The 14,649-nt window shown below is 39.0% G+C and overlaps 1 protein-coding gene across 1 annotated transcript; it reads left to right on the top strand.

Annotated features, from left to right (window-relative positions):
• Positions 1–6,955: 6,955 nt before the first annotated feature.
• Positions 6,956–12,992, top strand: KRT27 (keratin 27). The gene is made up of 8 exons (XM_069543445.1): positions 6,956–7,550; positions 8,015–8,097; positions 8,879–9,035; positions 9,284–9,445; positions 9,529–9,654; positions 11,603–11,820; positions 12,022–12,071; positions 12,620–12,992. Exons 1-8 carry the CDS (start codon positions 7,107–7,109, stop codon positions 12,760–12,762), a joined length of 1,383 nt encoding a protein of 460 aa, XP_069399546.1. The 5' UTR covers positions 6,956–7,106; the 3' UTR covers positions 12,763–12,992.
• The last annotated feature ends 1,657 nt before the right edge of the window (positions 12,993–14,649 follow it).

Genomic DNA, 14,649 nt, shown 5'->3' with positions numbered 1-14,649 from the left:
TCTTTGTTGTTGTCATTGAGTCACTAAGTCACATCCAACTCTTACGACCCCATGAACTATGAACTATAACCTGCCAAGCTCCCCTGCCCATGGGATTTTCCAGGCAAGACTACCAGAGTGGGTTGCCATCTTCTTCCCCAGGGCGTCTTCCTGATCCAGGGATCGAACTCATGTCTCCTGCATTGCAGGTCGATTCTTAATGCTGAGCCACTAGGGCAGCAGGCATAATCTTTAAATCATTTTTACATGAGCAGACAATTTGGAAGGAAATCAGTCCTGAATATGCATTGGAAGGACTGATGCTGAAGCTGACACTCCAATACTTTGGCCACCTGATGCAAAGAAATGACTCATTGGAAAAGACCCTGATGCTGGGAAAGATTGAAGGCGGGAGAAGGGGACATCAGAGGATGAGATGGTTGGACGGCATCGCCGACTCAATGGACATGAGTTTGAGTAAATTCTAGGAGTTGGTGATGGACAGGGAGGCCTGGTGTGCTGCAGTCCATGGGGTCGCAAAGAGGTGAACACAACTAAGCCAGCGACTGAACTGAAACTGAACTGAAGCAATCCGGAAAATTTTAGAAATTCTCTTGTGATTGAAAACTTCCACCTCTAGATGGTGCATTCCTGGTGTTTCACCTATGAGCCTATCTCAAATTCATTTGGAGATCTGGATACTTATCAGGATGCCATTCCCCATAATCAGGATAATCTCGAAAGATCTACAGCAAAGAATCTCATGCCAATGACTCTTTTCTAGAGTAGAAGTTGGCAAGCTTCTCTAAAATATTTGGCCTAAATAGTAAATATTTTAAGCTTTGCAGGCCATAAATTCTCTATTTCAATGACTACTCAACTCATTCACTGAAGTAGAAAGCATAAACAATAAATAAGAAAATAAGCATTACTACCTTCCAATAAAACTTCCAATAAAACACTGAAATTTGAATGGCCAATAATTTTGACATGTCAAAAAATATTTGTCCTTCTTTTGATTTTTTTCCAACCATTTAAACATAAAAAGCCATTCTTAGCTCATGGGCTGTACAGAAACATATGGTGGGTCAGATTTAACCCATGTGCAGCTCTTCTAGAACTTAAAATTTCATGAGGTTGATGAATACATTTTTCTATCTTTCTCAATCAAAGTGTATGATAGAGATTCCCAACAAATTTTAAACTCTGCAAAGGAAGAACAGCTCTCATATTTCTCAAATTTGTGATTGATTCTAATGAGAAGCTTTAATGAGAGCAGGAATTCTACCAAACAACTCAACAGTTATATGGGAGTTCAAAGAAGGAGCAAAAACGATATTTATAAAATCTTGAGCCAAAGGTCACTAAATGAAGCAAATAGTAGAAATTGATGAGGAGATAATTTCCCAACAGTACAATGTATGGGTTTCCCAGGTGGCTCAGGGGTAAAGTATCTGCCTCCCAATGCAGGAGATGCAGAAGACGCAGGTTCAATCCCTGGATGGGGAGCTCCTCTGGAGGAGGAAATGGAAACTCGCTCCAGTATTCTTGTCTGGAAAATTTCATGGAGACTGGCGGGCAACAGTTCATGGGGTCACAAAGAGTCAGACATAACTAAGCAACTGAGCACACGCAAGCACACTGTATAGGGCCAGCTGCATAACTTGCAGGGCTCGGTGCAAAATGAAGATGTAGAGTCCTATGTTCAAAAATCAGCGGAAAAAGTGTCACTAAAGGCACTAAAATAAGTTTGTTTGTTTTTCCTTCTGCACTCATACTCTCGATGTCATAGTTTTGTGTAAGGCTCGGAGGGCCGCACTCTGAAGGGGACACTCAGGGACAGCCTCTAGTGGACTGACAAATTTTATTATCCAGCTTTCACAGATATATGATCTCAGGGAGCAGAGCATAAAGCAGACTTGCACGTAGCCTTTCTCGATAAAACATCAAAGCATTCAAGCATAAAATACAGTTCCCACTGCCCAAGCCATAACACAGCTTTGGCAAAACTCTAAAGGGAGTCTTATCATGAAACAACAGTCCTTGCTCCCAGAAACAGGTGGTCAGAAGGAAGCCTTCAAACGCCTCAAGGCCTGGCGTAAGATCTTTCGTTATCCGTTCCTAGCCTCAGGCACTCGGGGAATGCTCATAACCCTTTGTTATGCTTGTTCCAGCTTCCAACCTTCATCTTGAGTGGAGCAAATACATTCTCAGTATTTACTTAAAGTCTTCCAGCTCCTCCACAGTTTTGGAGTAGGATTTTTTGGCCATTTACTGTCATTAGGTGTGCTAAGTCACTCAATCATATCTGACTCTTTGTGACCCTATGGACTGTAGCCTGCCAGGCTCCCTTGTCCATGGGGTTTTCCCGGGAAGAATACTGGAGTGGATCGCATGCCCTCCTCCAGGGGATCTTCCCAACCCAGGGGTTGAACCTGCATCTCTTAAGTGTCCTGCATTAGCAGGCAGGTTCTTTACCACTAGCACCACCTGAGAAGCAATGTCATCAAAGTTACATAAAAATTAAAAATTTAAGCTATTGGCATGAATTTTACAGTTTCATATTGTGCAATGCCAGTTTTAAATCCAAATACAAGAACATTCAGTCAATGAAATTACACAATACTTTCTTTTTTTTTTTTTTGCTGACCCCCCCACCCCCACAGGACATGGGGGATCTCAGTTCCCCAACCAGGGATGGAACCCATGGCTACTGCAGTGGAATCACAAGTCTCAACCTCAAGACCACCAGGGAAGTCCACAACTCATATATTGTAGCTCATACATGCATATGCATTTTATTCTTACCAAAACAGTGGGAACACTGCATCAAACAAACACAACTATTTTTTAAATTTCACTTTATAGGCTCACATTCTACCAACACTCTTCACCACTGGCTTTCTGATAAGTAAGAAAAGACAGAAAAGGACACAGGGTCACCTTATCTTTCTATTTCACTGTTTTCAGGAAGTAGTTGGCTAATACAGGAATGTAATAGAAGTATATGATAGGGTTCCTTGATCATTCATGTATCTTAGAACACTACTGCCTCTGTCTACATTTAAGGCAAGTTCCATTTAAGTGGGAAGCCTGGCCTCTTGGTGTTGTTAGAGACCCTGCTTACTCGCTTATAAACATGTCATACTTACCTTGTACACACCATCAGGGAAATTTGTTCAATGCATTCTTGTATTGGAACCCCATTCTCTGGATCCTAAGCTTTCCTGTTTCTTGTTCATTTTTCCCTCTAGTGACTTCCTGAAAAAGTTCAAGAGAGGTAAATTTTTTGAGACTTTTTAATGTCTGAAAATATTTTTATTCCATCCTCACGCATGATTAATTGTCAAAGTAGAGAATTTTAGGTTGAATATCATTTTCAGTTAGAATTTTGAAGGCTTTCTTCACTGGAATCATGGCTTCCAGGACTGTTTAGAAGTCCCGAACCATTCTGATTTCCTCATCCTTGGATACATGTTGTCTTTTCTTCCACGGTTCTCTGAAATAGTCTGTGCACGTGCCTGGCTGTTAGTCTTTCTCATTTATTATTCAGAGTTCTTGGTGGTCTCTTTCCATTTAGAAACTTGGTTCTTTATAAAATAGTTTCTTCATTCTCCCTTCTCTATTTCAAGAAGACCTCCTTAAGACTGTTCTTCTTAGGCCAAGCATTTAATTTTCTAATGTTTTCACTTATCTTTTTGTTCTGCCATTGGGGAGATTTTTAAAAGTTTGTTTTACAGCCAATCCGTTGACATTTGTTTGTGGGAGTTAGCTTTTTTTTTTTTTCCAAGTTGTGTATTTTTTTTTAATTTTTATTTTTACTTTATTTTACTTTACAATACTGTATTGGTTTTGCCATACATTGACATGAATCCACCACAGGTGTACATGTGTTCCCAAACATGAACCCCCCTCCCACCTCCCTCCCCATAACATCTCTCTGAGCTTTTAATCCCAAGATCTCTTTCTTTTGCTCTCTAGTTCAACTTTGATGATATTCTATTCATATTTCAAATATGCAGTATGTTTGTTACTTCTAAGGATATTAATTATAATTATTGTCTTTTTAAAAGTTTTCTTCAGCTTCTTTGATTGTTTCAAGAGTGCTATTTTTTGCTTCTTTCTTTGAATCTTTGTCTTTCACGTTTTGGTGTTTTCCAGTGTAAAGTGATCTTTGAAATTCTGTTCATTTTCAAAAGGAAGGCCTTAAGTATTTGAAAGTTCCGTGTGTACATGTGTGTATTTCATTCCAGGGTGGTTGTCAGGTGAGTTTCTTTTGTGGGAAACACTCAAATACCTGTATCTTGAGTTCTTTTCTCTACAATTTTTCAGCTTCCCTAGAGAGGGCCCCAATAACCACAGTTGGCTACATAATTTGCAGGGACCAATGCAAAATGAAAATGTTGGATTACTTGCTCAAATTCAGGAAAAAGTTCAGCTAGAGGTACTAAAGCATCAATATTTTTCTTTAAAAACATTTCGTTACTTATATAGTAGAGGTAAGAATGATACATGTCTAATAACAAAAACTTATAAGTCAAAAAAACATTTTTGATGTTCTAATTTTATGTAATACAATAAATTAATGCTTTATTAAAGTGATTTCTTGATTGATCAGCATGTTTTTCTGGCTTGCTTTTCTGAAAATTCACTTATTATCTCATGAAAATTTATATTTTTATCAACTGCATTTTCAATCTATATAATTGAAAGGAGTGTAATTCTTGGCAAATGTAAGATCTCTCAAGATCTTAAATAATCTCAAATGGAGAAAACAGCATGGAGCAAAGAACAAAATGGAGGAGAGGGAAAGGAGGAGTAAAATAAAAGAATGGACAAGTCAGGTAGGTAGAAGAGTCTGAAGGGTCAAGAGAAGACGCTTCAGCTAGCCTATGGTTGATGGATTTAAACTGAAAGAGAGCAGAGGAAGGAAAGAAATACTCATTGACTACCTATCATTGACGAGCGTAATTGCATAACATATTTAGCTACCATTCAATAGTCTCTGAATAATACAAGTAATGGCTCCATCTTAGTAATGAAAAACCAAGGCTCAGGAAGAATGAACTTTGCATTAGTACCACAGTTAGAAGAAAATGGCAGGCCTGATATGTGAATGCTGACATATCTGACTCAACAGCCCAAGTTCTTTCAATTACATGAATGGTGCGGTACTTCAGGCCTGGTACCTTGGCCTCCTGACCATGATGGAAAGAAAAAAAGACTTGAAACCAAAATTCCAATTAAGGTTCTAATACCTGAGTTGAAAGAAAATGATAGTGACAAAGACAAAGACAAGGAAAAGAGAAAATTTCTTCAAGAGAAACTACAGAAGTAGATTCAATAGTACCTAGTGAATTACTGGAGACAGCTGGTAAAAAATGAGAGCAATTAAAATTTTTCTTAATAATCATGAGATGACTCAGGGTAATTCTACCAACAAATAACAGAGAAGGATTGCCAAAGAACAAAGTGTGATGACAAGGTGGCTGAGCTGAAAGTTATGACAGAACATCCAAGTAGGAATATCTGATGGGCATAGTAAAGAATGTGTCCAGAATGGGGACGAAGCCATTATTAGAGAATATGAAACCGTTCACATAGAGCCGAAGCCACAAGAAGGGATGAGGTCACTGAGGGAGAGAGGGTAGGGGGGGGGAAAGCGCGAGTATAAAACTGTAAAGAACGACACATTTTGGACCATTCTTTCAGAATCTATGAGTGGAAGAAAGAAAAGGAGCAGAGATGTAGCTATATTCTTGAAAGCAACCGTTTAGGACTCAGTTAAGACTCAGGTGGTCAGTATCAAACGTGTCCAAGAGGGTGTAGGAGAAGAAATATGAAAAATGATGACTGGATTTGAGATGTAAGATAATTAGTAATTTGGGGGGGATAAGTTTCAGTAAAATGATGAGATTAAAATTTAGGGGTGAGTAGGAAGTGAAAAGTGGAGGAAATGAATGCGGAAAATTTTTCTAGAAATAATGAAAGGAAGAAACGTAAAAATATAAGAAATCCAGAAATAGAACAGGAATATCAGGTCATAGTCTAGTCCCTTCATTTTACAGATGAAGAAACTGAGGCCCATAGAGGTTAACCAATACTGTTTTGGTTTTTTTCTCAAGCTTTAAAAATTGACTTTCTTTTTTAGAGCAATTTTAGGTTTACGTGGAAATTGAACAGAAAAATACAGATAGTCTCCAGATACCCACTCCTCCCAATCTCGCCCCCCACATTCCCCCACAGCTTCCCCTATTACTAACATCTTGCATTAAGTCAGGAACACTGGTAACAACTGATGGACCAATACTGACATATTATTATTAACTAAGTCCATTTCATTAAGGTTTGTTCTTTGTGTTGTACATTCTATGGGTTTTGACGCACATGTAATGACATGTATCCACCAACATAATACCACATAGAACAGTTTCACTACCCTAAAAATGCCAATACTGTTATTTAACCTGGTTAGAAAAGAGCTTAGAGAGAAAACCAATAAAGATGGAATGGTAACTCAGAAGGGATAAGAATCAAGAGAAGACTATCTGTCTTCAAAGAAAAGCCCATTTAATTCCTTAATTTTCATTTTGTACCTCTGGTACCATGAACCCACTGGTTCTTGATATTATTTTTGATCTATCCAAAAGGATCGTTATTATCTATAGAAAACCATGACTACGATGGCTCACTTACTGGACAAAAAGCAAAGTTATTGGTTTGAGCAAGGGAAAAAGAAATTTGTGTATCACATTATTTTATTCTTATAGGAACTTTATAGTCCCAAGGCCTGGAAGACAGGAAGAATTACTCATGCTAAATTTGAAATGCATCATTATAATAATCTTGATAATACTCCTCCCTTTCTCATTTTGGAGATAACAAATAACCCCAAGGTAACTATCCACCTACAGAAATGGACACATTAAGGTAAAGGCATTCATTTAAGAAAAAAGTACCTAATTATGAATACTTCAGATGAGCTGGCAAACACCATTTTGCTATAGGTAGCAGAGTTCACCAAGAAACACCCTGATAATGTGTATATAAAGGTATGCGACACTGTTTCAGTAGGACATTTGCCATCAGAGCTTACCTCCAGGAACAAGCAGGGCAGTCGAGACACCATGAGCGTGCGCTTTTCTTCTGCATCCAGACGCCTTGGCTCCTGTGGAGGAGCTGGCTCTGTGCGGCTCTCCAGCGGGGGAGCCGGCTTTGGGGTCGGCAGCACAGGCAGTGTGCCAGGCTTTGGAAGCGGCTTCACCTGCGCCTTTGGAGGCAGCTCCTCTGCAGGAAGCTACAGCGGGGGACTGGGTGGAGGAAGTGCTTCCTGCACTGCCTTCACTGGAAATGAACATGGCCTCCTCTCTGGCAATGAGAAGGTGACCATGCAGAACCTCAATGACCGCCTGGCCTCCTACCTGGACAATGTGCGTGCCCTGGAGGAGGCCAACGCCGACCTGGAGCAGAAGATCAAGGGCTGGTATGAGAAATTTGGGCCTGGTTCCTGCCGTGGTCTTGATCACGATTATAGCAGATACTTCACGGTAATTGACGACCTTAGGAACCAGGTAAGAAACAGTGCCAGGAGGTTTAGTACCTGTAAGGGTAATTAGCCACACAGGCACAGATGCCTAAGTTATCACAGCAAGGCTTATGCTCTCAGCTGCTAATTTTAGGTAGCTTATTAATACTAAAACTAATTTGTATTAAAATTCTGGTCTTCAAACGTGGCTTACTCATCATCTGGTATGTGGTATGCATGTTTATGCTTTCAGAAATACTAAAATATCAAAAACTGCCCAATGTCTCCAGCTATATATTTACATAGAAAGTTTTCCATAGAAAGTTTTTTCTGTTTTAATAAGTAAGATAGAGAGTAAAAGAGGCAATACTTAAATTTTCCACTTTCAAGAATCATCTTATTAGAGACAGGATGCCAAAAATATTGCTATAATTTTATAGTTGACTATTTCAAGGAAATCTGAATTTTAAAAAATATTTCCTCATTCTTAACTAATTCTCCATTTATCAGATAATTTCTGCAACAACAAGCAATGCCAATATTGTCCTGCAAAATGACAATGCAAGGCTCACAGCTGATGACTTCAGACTAAAGTAAGTGGAGCTGAAAAGAAACCAAAACAGTTGCCTAAGTTTTCCCTCTTTTATTTAGGCTATTTGAGGTCACCTCCATTCTTTGAGTTTATTTGTTTTAAACCAAATGCGTGTTTGAATGACTCACTGAATTATATATTTTATTGGGAAATTGGGGGACTGACACAAATGAATGTCAAAAGGGAATTTTGAGTCTTCTCATTCTCTTGTGTCAAAGAAAATTATTTATTTTTTGATTATGAATGATCTACCTGAAGTTTGGAATATATTTTAACAGTTGGACTTAAAAGCTTAGTTTGAAGGGTTTTTTGTTTTGTTTTATACAGTTTCTGCCTTAACCTTTTTTTAATATCCTTCCTACTTTGAGTTTATTATATTTATTTTATTTGCCATGCCTTGTGGCATGTAAGATAATTAGTTCCTCCACCAGAGATGGAACCCTCTGCAGTGCAAGTGTAGAGTCTTAACCAGGAGACCAGCAGTGAAGTCCCTTAGCTTGAGTTTTATGATGACCTAAAAAGTGATAATGGGGCTTCCCTGGGGCCTCAGAGGGTAAAGAATTTGCCTGCAGTGCAAGAGACCCCAGGTTCAATCCCCAGATTGGGAAGATCCCTGAAGAAGGGAACAGCTACCCACTCTAGCATTCTTTCCAGGAGAATTCCATGGACAGAGGAGCCTGGAGGGTTACAATCCATGGGGTAGCAAACACTGGGACACAACTGAGCGACTTAACGCAAAAGGTGATGACTGATGTGATGACGCTTTCAAATATTTTTCTAAGGTTTGAAAATGAACAGGCCCTTCATCAGAGCGTGGACGCGGATGTCAGCAGTTTGCGCCGGGTCCTGGACGAACTGACTCTGTGCAGAACGGACTTAGAGATTCAGCTGGAGACACTCAGTGAGGAGCTGGCTTACCTCAAGAAGAACCATGAGGAGGTAGGTGGTCTCTCCCCCCGGATTTCCTAGCCTGCCTTCCTCCCAATGTTTAAAAATACATTTCAGATGACAAATATAATATCTTGAATTCAAGAAAGAATTTGTTGATTTCTCCATATGGCTTAGATGGTCTGAAATGTTTCTGTTCATCTCCCTCCAAAGAAACCCTCACAGAAGTTTCTAACCATATGGATCGTGTCTGTCTGGCTCCTTCAGAAATATTCCGATCCCAACATGGTTTCTTTTAGGAGATGAAGGCTCTGCAGTGCGCAGCCGGAGGCAATGTGAACGTGGAGATGAATGCGGCCCCCGGCGTGGACCTCACGGTTCTGCTGAACAACATGCGGGCCGAGTACGAAGCCCTGGCCGAGCAGAACCGCAGGGACGCGGAGGCCTGGTTCAACGAAAAGGTAAAAAGCAAGCTAGGATGCGCTGACCTGGCGCCCGGTGCTGATGCAAGCATCGCTCATAACAAGGCTCCTAACGTTTTCAGAGCGCTTCGCTGCAGCAGCAGATTTCTGATGATGCTGGCGCCACCACCTCAGCTCGGAATGAACTAACTGAGATGAAACGTACTCTTCAAACCCTGGAGATTGAACTTCAGTCTCTTTTAGCAACAGTAAGTAAAAATGACACCAAAGAGTTGCTTTAGAAGTTGAGGGGGAAAAAAATCAGAGTTTTTCTGCCACCTGTTATTATTAATTTTCATTTTTATCCAGTCATTGCTCTGCCTGAAATAAGACACATTTGCATTTTTCACAGTGGAATATCTTTGGCCTGAAAATTATACCAAGATGCTAATTAGAATTTAAAAATACAATGATTTTTAGGTACTCAAAAAGAAACAGGGGCTAAGACCCTGCACTCCCAGTGCAGGGGGCCCAGGTTCGATCCCTGGTCAGGGACTAGATCCCACATGCTGCAACTAAAGATCCCACATGTTACAGCTAAGACTTGGCACAGCCAAATAAATGAATAAAAATAAATAGTAAAAAAAGAAGAAAACAGTTTTTACCCTGAGTCTTCTCTCCCACGTCAAAAGATCAAAAATCACTGTTCATGGAATGCAAAAACACACTTGCACCCATCCTAGTTTCTTTATCTAGCATTCCTTTGGGCCACTTAATTTTAATTGGAACACAGGTTCCCTTTTAAGTGACATAAACAAGCAAAGTAGAGGCATGAAGGCTGCCCATAAAGCTAAACATGCATGACAATAATTTTAATAATAACCGTTTTCATTAAGGGTTGCCCAGCAATTTCACCCACGTGAGTCCACAATAACCCTGGGGCTTGGGCAGACCAGAATTTATATTTCATGTTATTATTTCCAAGAGAAGAATCTGAGGTTCAAAGAAGTTAAGCAATTTTCCAAGAGTCCCACAGTCAGGTACAAAAGGTACCAGAACTTCTCTCCAAATTTTCTAACTCCCAAGTCTATACTTTTTCTACTATGGCTAGCAAACTTCCAAAAGAGGCTATGCTGCTACTGCTGCTAAGTCGCTTCAGTCGTGTCCGACTCTGTGCGACCCCATGGACTGCAGCCCACCAGGCTCCCCCGTCCCTGGGATTCTCCAGCAAGAACACTGGAGTGGGTTGCCATTTCCTTCTCCAATGCGTGAAAGTGAAAAGTGAAAGTGAAGTCGCTCAGTCGTGTCCGACTCTTAGCGACCCCATGGACTGCAGCCTACCAGGCTCCTCCATCCATGGGATTTTCCAGGCAAAAGTACTGGAGTGGGGTGCCATCGCCTTCTCCAGAAGAGGCTATAAATATATGTAAAATTCTTACAGGTAGAAGAATAAGACATACTCATTGTCATCCCATGTAAAATTACAGCAAGCACCCATAAAGCCAATGAATCAAACTATTTAAAGCCTAAGAAGACCACTCTTTTCTTGGGATCATTCTACTTCCAGAAAATTTATGCAGAGGTTACTTTTTTAAAGTTTTTTTAAAATATATTTTTAGCTGCATTCAGTCTTCATTGCTGCACATGGGCTTTCTCTATTTGAGGCGAGCAGGGACCGCTTTCTGGTTGCAGTGTGCAGGCGTCTCATTACCATGGTTTCTCTTGCTACAGAGCATGGGCTCTAGAGTGCAGGTTCAGTAGTTATGGCACATCCCCTGCATTGCCAGGCAGATTCTTAACCACTGCACCACCAGGGAAATCTCAGGATTACTTCTTTAACATAAGAGCTATAATCCTCATGACACAAAGCTGCCACATGATTAGAAATGAGATCACAAAGTGTCGGGGAACTTTAATTCCTGGAAACAGTGGCAAACTGTACCAAAGCACAGGGTGAGAGGGGACAGATCTTTAGACTGTGTCCTAGGAGAAAACAATTTTTCTAACACTCTTGGGGATATGAATAGCATTTACCACCAACTGTGCTATTCTCCAATAGATTAAAAATAGTATGGCATCTAATAAGGGCAACAATTAATATTAAACAAGAGGAATACAGTTATTATATAAGGATAACTCTCTCAATATCTTTTAAGTGCTTTGCCATATCCTAAAACAGTGACATCAATTACTAAATTATGTCTCCCTGATCCTCAGAAACACTCCCTGGAGTGCTCCTTGACGGAAACAGAGGGCAACTACTGTGCACAGCTGGCCCAGATCCAGGCTCAGATCGGGGCCCTGGAGGAGCAGCTGCACCAGGTCAGGACCGAGACCGAGGGCCAGAAACTGGAATACGAACAGCTCCTGGACATCAAGGTCCACCTAGAAAAAGAAATCGAGACCTACTGCCGCCTGATAGATGGAGAGGATGGGTAAGTACTATTTACACTGAAAAAACTATATTAAGGTTATTAAAGACTTTTTTGAAATCCAAAGTATCTATGATCTAGGTCATGTGTACCTAAACTCCTAGTGTTAAGAATTCAGTTATCTCCTACCTTAAATCATTCATCTTTAATCAGTTTCTTGAAAAACAGCATCAAATATTTAATACAAACTTTATACTTTTACAGCTCTTGCACTAAATCAAAAGGCTATGGTGGCCCAGGAAATCAGATAAAAGGTAAACAAAAGCTGGGTTGAACATTCAACATTTGTATATGGTTCAAGGAATGAGTTATTTCCCCTTTATGAATTTGATAAATTCTAACAATTCATGTCTCATTTTACTTTTTTTTAAAAGTGAAGTATAGTTGATTTCCAATGTTGTATCAGTTCTGCTGTACAGCAAAGTGATTCATATATATATGTATATATACATATACATATTCTTTTTTAATATTCTTTTCCACTATGGTTTATCAGAGATTATTTAATATAATTCTCCATGCTATACAGTAGGAACTTGTTCATCCATTCTGCATATAAAAGTTTACATCTGCCAAGCTCAGCCTCCCAATCCACCCTCCAAACCCCTTCCCCGAGGTGACCACCAGTCTGTTCTCTGTATCCCTGATTTTGTTTCTGTTTCATAGAGGCTCATTTGTGTCATCTTTTAGATTCCACACATATGTGATATCATATGCACTGTCTTTGTTATTTTGACTTACTTCACTTAGTATGATAAGCTCTGGTTGTATCCATATTACTGCAGTATATATGTCATTTTAGATCCATCTAAAGCCACCGTGGTTAAAACAATTGTTGAAGAAATAGATCCTCATGGCAAAGTTCTGTCATCTAGAGTTCACACTGTGGAAGAGAAGTCCACCAAAGTCAACAACATGAAGAGTGAACAGAGGGTGCCTTCCTGAGCCCAAAAGGATGCCCCTAAATCAAAATATCAGATCAAAGCTAGGTTCCTAAACAAGAGCTCTCATTTCTCTGCTTTTCTTCCAATGAACTTAAAATTATTTTTAGAATAGTAACATTTCTTTGACTTTCTCTGTGGTGGTGTTTCAAATAAAAGTTCTTCCTGTTGCAAGCCATCCTCACTGGTTCTGGTCAGTCTTTGCATTTTAAATATACTCCCCCCCAACAGAAACTGAATTTGTTTTTAGTTTCTTCTCTTTAAGGCAATGGTCTTCACAAGTTAGGTGTAAAGTTTAACAGGCAAAAAACTAGTTGGTGTCTTTTTCACATCTTTGTCAAATTTTAAACCTTCCTTCCTTCAGTAAATAATTGTTGAGCATATACCAACAGTAAGAGTAAAACAGTTAATAAAACCGATCACTGAGTGCAACACACTCATAGAAGTAGAAATATAAGAAATTGAACAATCAGAAATAAATGACATAAAGACTAGAATGACATTAGAAAGGGTCAACAAAACTGAGCTGGTTTTTTTGAAAAGATAAAATTGACAAATCTTTAACCAGACTAGCCAAGAGAAAAAGAGAGAGGACTCAAATAAATAAAAGTATCAGTGAAAAAGGAGACATTACAACAGATGCCTGAAATACAAAGGCTCATAAGAGAACACTAGAGGGACTTCCCTGGTGGTCCAGGGGCTAATACTTCATGCTTCCAACGCGGAACACCCAGGTTCTATCTCTGCTCAAGGATCCCATGTGCTTCAACTAAGAGTTTCTGTGCTGCAACTAAGACCCAGTACAGAAAAATAAAATCAATATAAAAAAGAAAATACTAGAATATTTATATACCAGCAAAATAGATAATTAGAAGAAACAAATTCCTAGAAACATACAATTTACCTAGACTGAATCATGAAGAAATAGAAAATTTGAACAGACCCATAATGAATAAAGAGATTGAATTGGTAATCATAACCTCTCAGCAAAGAAAAGCCCAGGGCCAGGTGGTTTCCTGGTGAATTCTACCACTTAAAGAAGAATCAATGCCTATCTTTCTTAAACTCTTCCAAAAAATTAAACAAGATGGAAATTTTATAAACTCATTTTACAAAGCCAGCATTACCCTGATACCAAAGACAAAAACACTACAAGATAATAAAAGTATAGAGTAATATCTCTGATGAACATAGAGGCAAAAGTCTTTGACAAAATATTGGCAAACAAATTCAAGGGCGCATTAAGAGGGTCATAAACCATGATCAAGTGGGATTTATCCCTGGGATGCAAGATGGTTCAATACATACAAATCAATAAATATGATACATCACATTAACAGAAGGAAGGATAAAAATCATATGATCATCTCAATAGAGGCCAGAAAAGCATACGACAAAATTCAAACACTTTCAGGATAAAAATACTCAAAAAATTTGGTATAGAAGGATGTATTCCAACGCAACAAAGGCCATTTATGACAGTCCCACAGCCAACATCAAACTCAATGGTGAAGAGCTTAAAGCTTTTCCTCTAAGATCAGGAACAAAAATCTTTTCTTCTAAGATCATGTCCACTCTTTCCACTTTTATTCAATACAGTACTGGAAGTCCTAGCCAGAGCAATTAGGTATGAAAAAGAAATAAAAGGCATCCAAATCCAAAAGAAAGAAGTAAAATTGTCTCAGCTTGCAGATGACATGATCTTAAATATAGAAAACCCTAAAAACTTCCTCGAAAAACTATTAGAACTAATAAATTCAGCAAAGTTGCAGGATACAACTCAACATTTTTTAAAAATCAGCTATAGTTTTATATACAAACAAATTATCCAAAAAAATTAAACAATCTTATTTACAATAGCATAAAAAGAATAAAATATTTAGCAATAAAT

Source organism: Ovis canadensis, chromosome 11 (genome assembly GCF_042477335.2).
Source record: "Ovis canadensis isolate MfBH-ARS-UI-01 breed Bighorn chromosome 11, ARS-UI_OviCan_v2, whole genome shotgun sequence".
NCBI lineage: Eukaryota > Metazoa > Chordata > Mammalia > Artiodactyla > Bovidae > Ovis > Ovis canadensis.
Note: the sequence above shows the minus strand (reverse complement) of the source record. Positions and strands in the feature narration are given on the sequence as shown.

Excerpts from the sequence above, each read along its gene's own strand:
- KRT27 (XM_069543445.1), top strand. The coding sequence starts at position 7,107 with ATGAGCGTGCGCTTTTCTTCTGCATCCAGACGCCTTGGCTCCTGTGGA. Across the intron at positions 9,036-9,283 it reads TCAAGAAGAACCATGAGGAG|GAGATGAAGGCTCTGCAGTG; the intron begins GTAGGTGGTCTC and ends GGTTTCTTTTAG. Across the intron at positions 11,821-12,021 it reads CTGATAGATGGAGAGGATGG|CTCTTGCACTAAATCAAAAG; the intron begins GTAAGTACTATT and ends ATACTTTTACAG.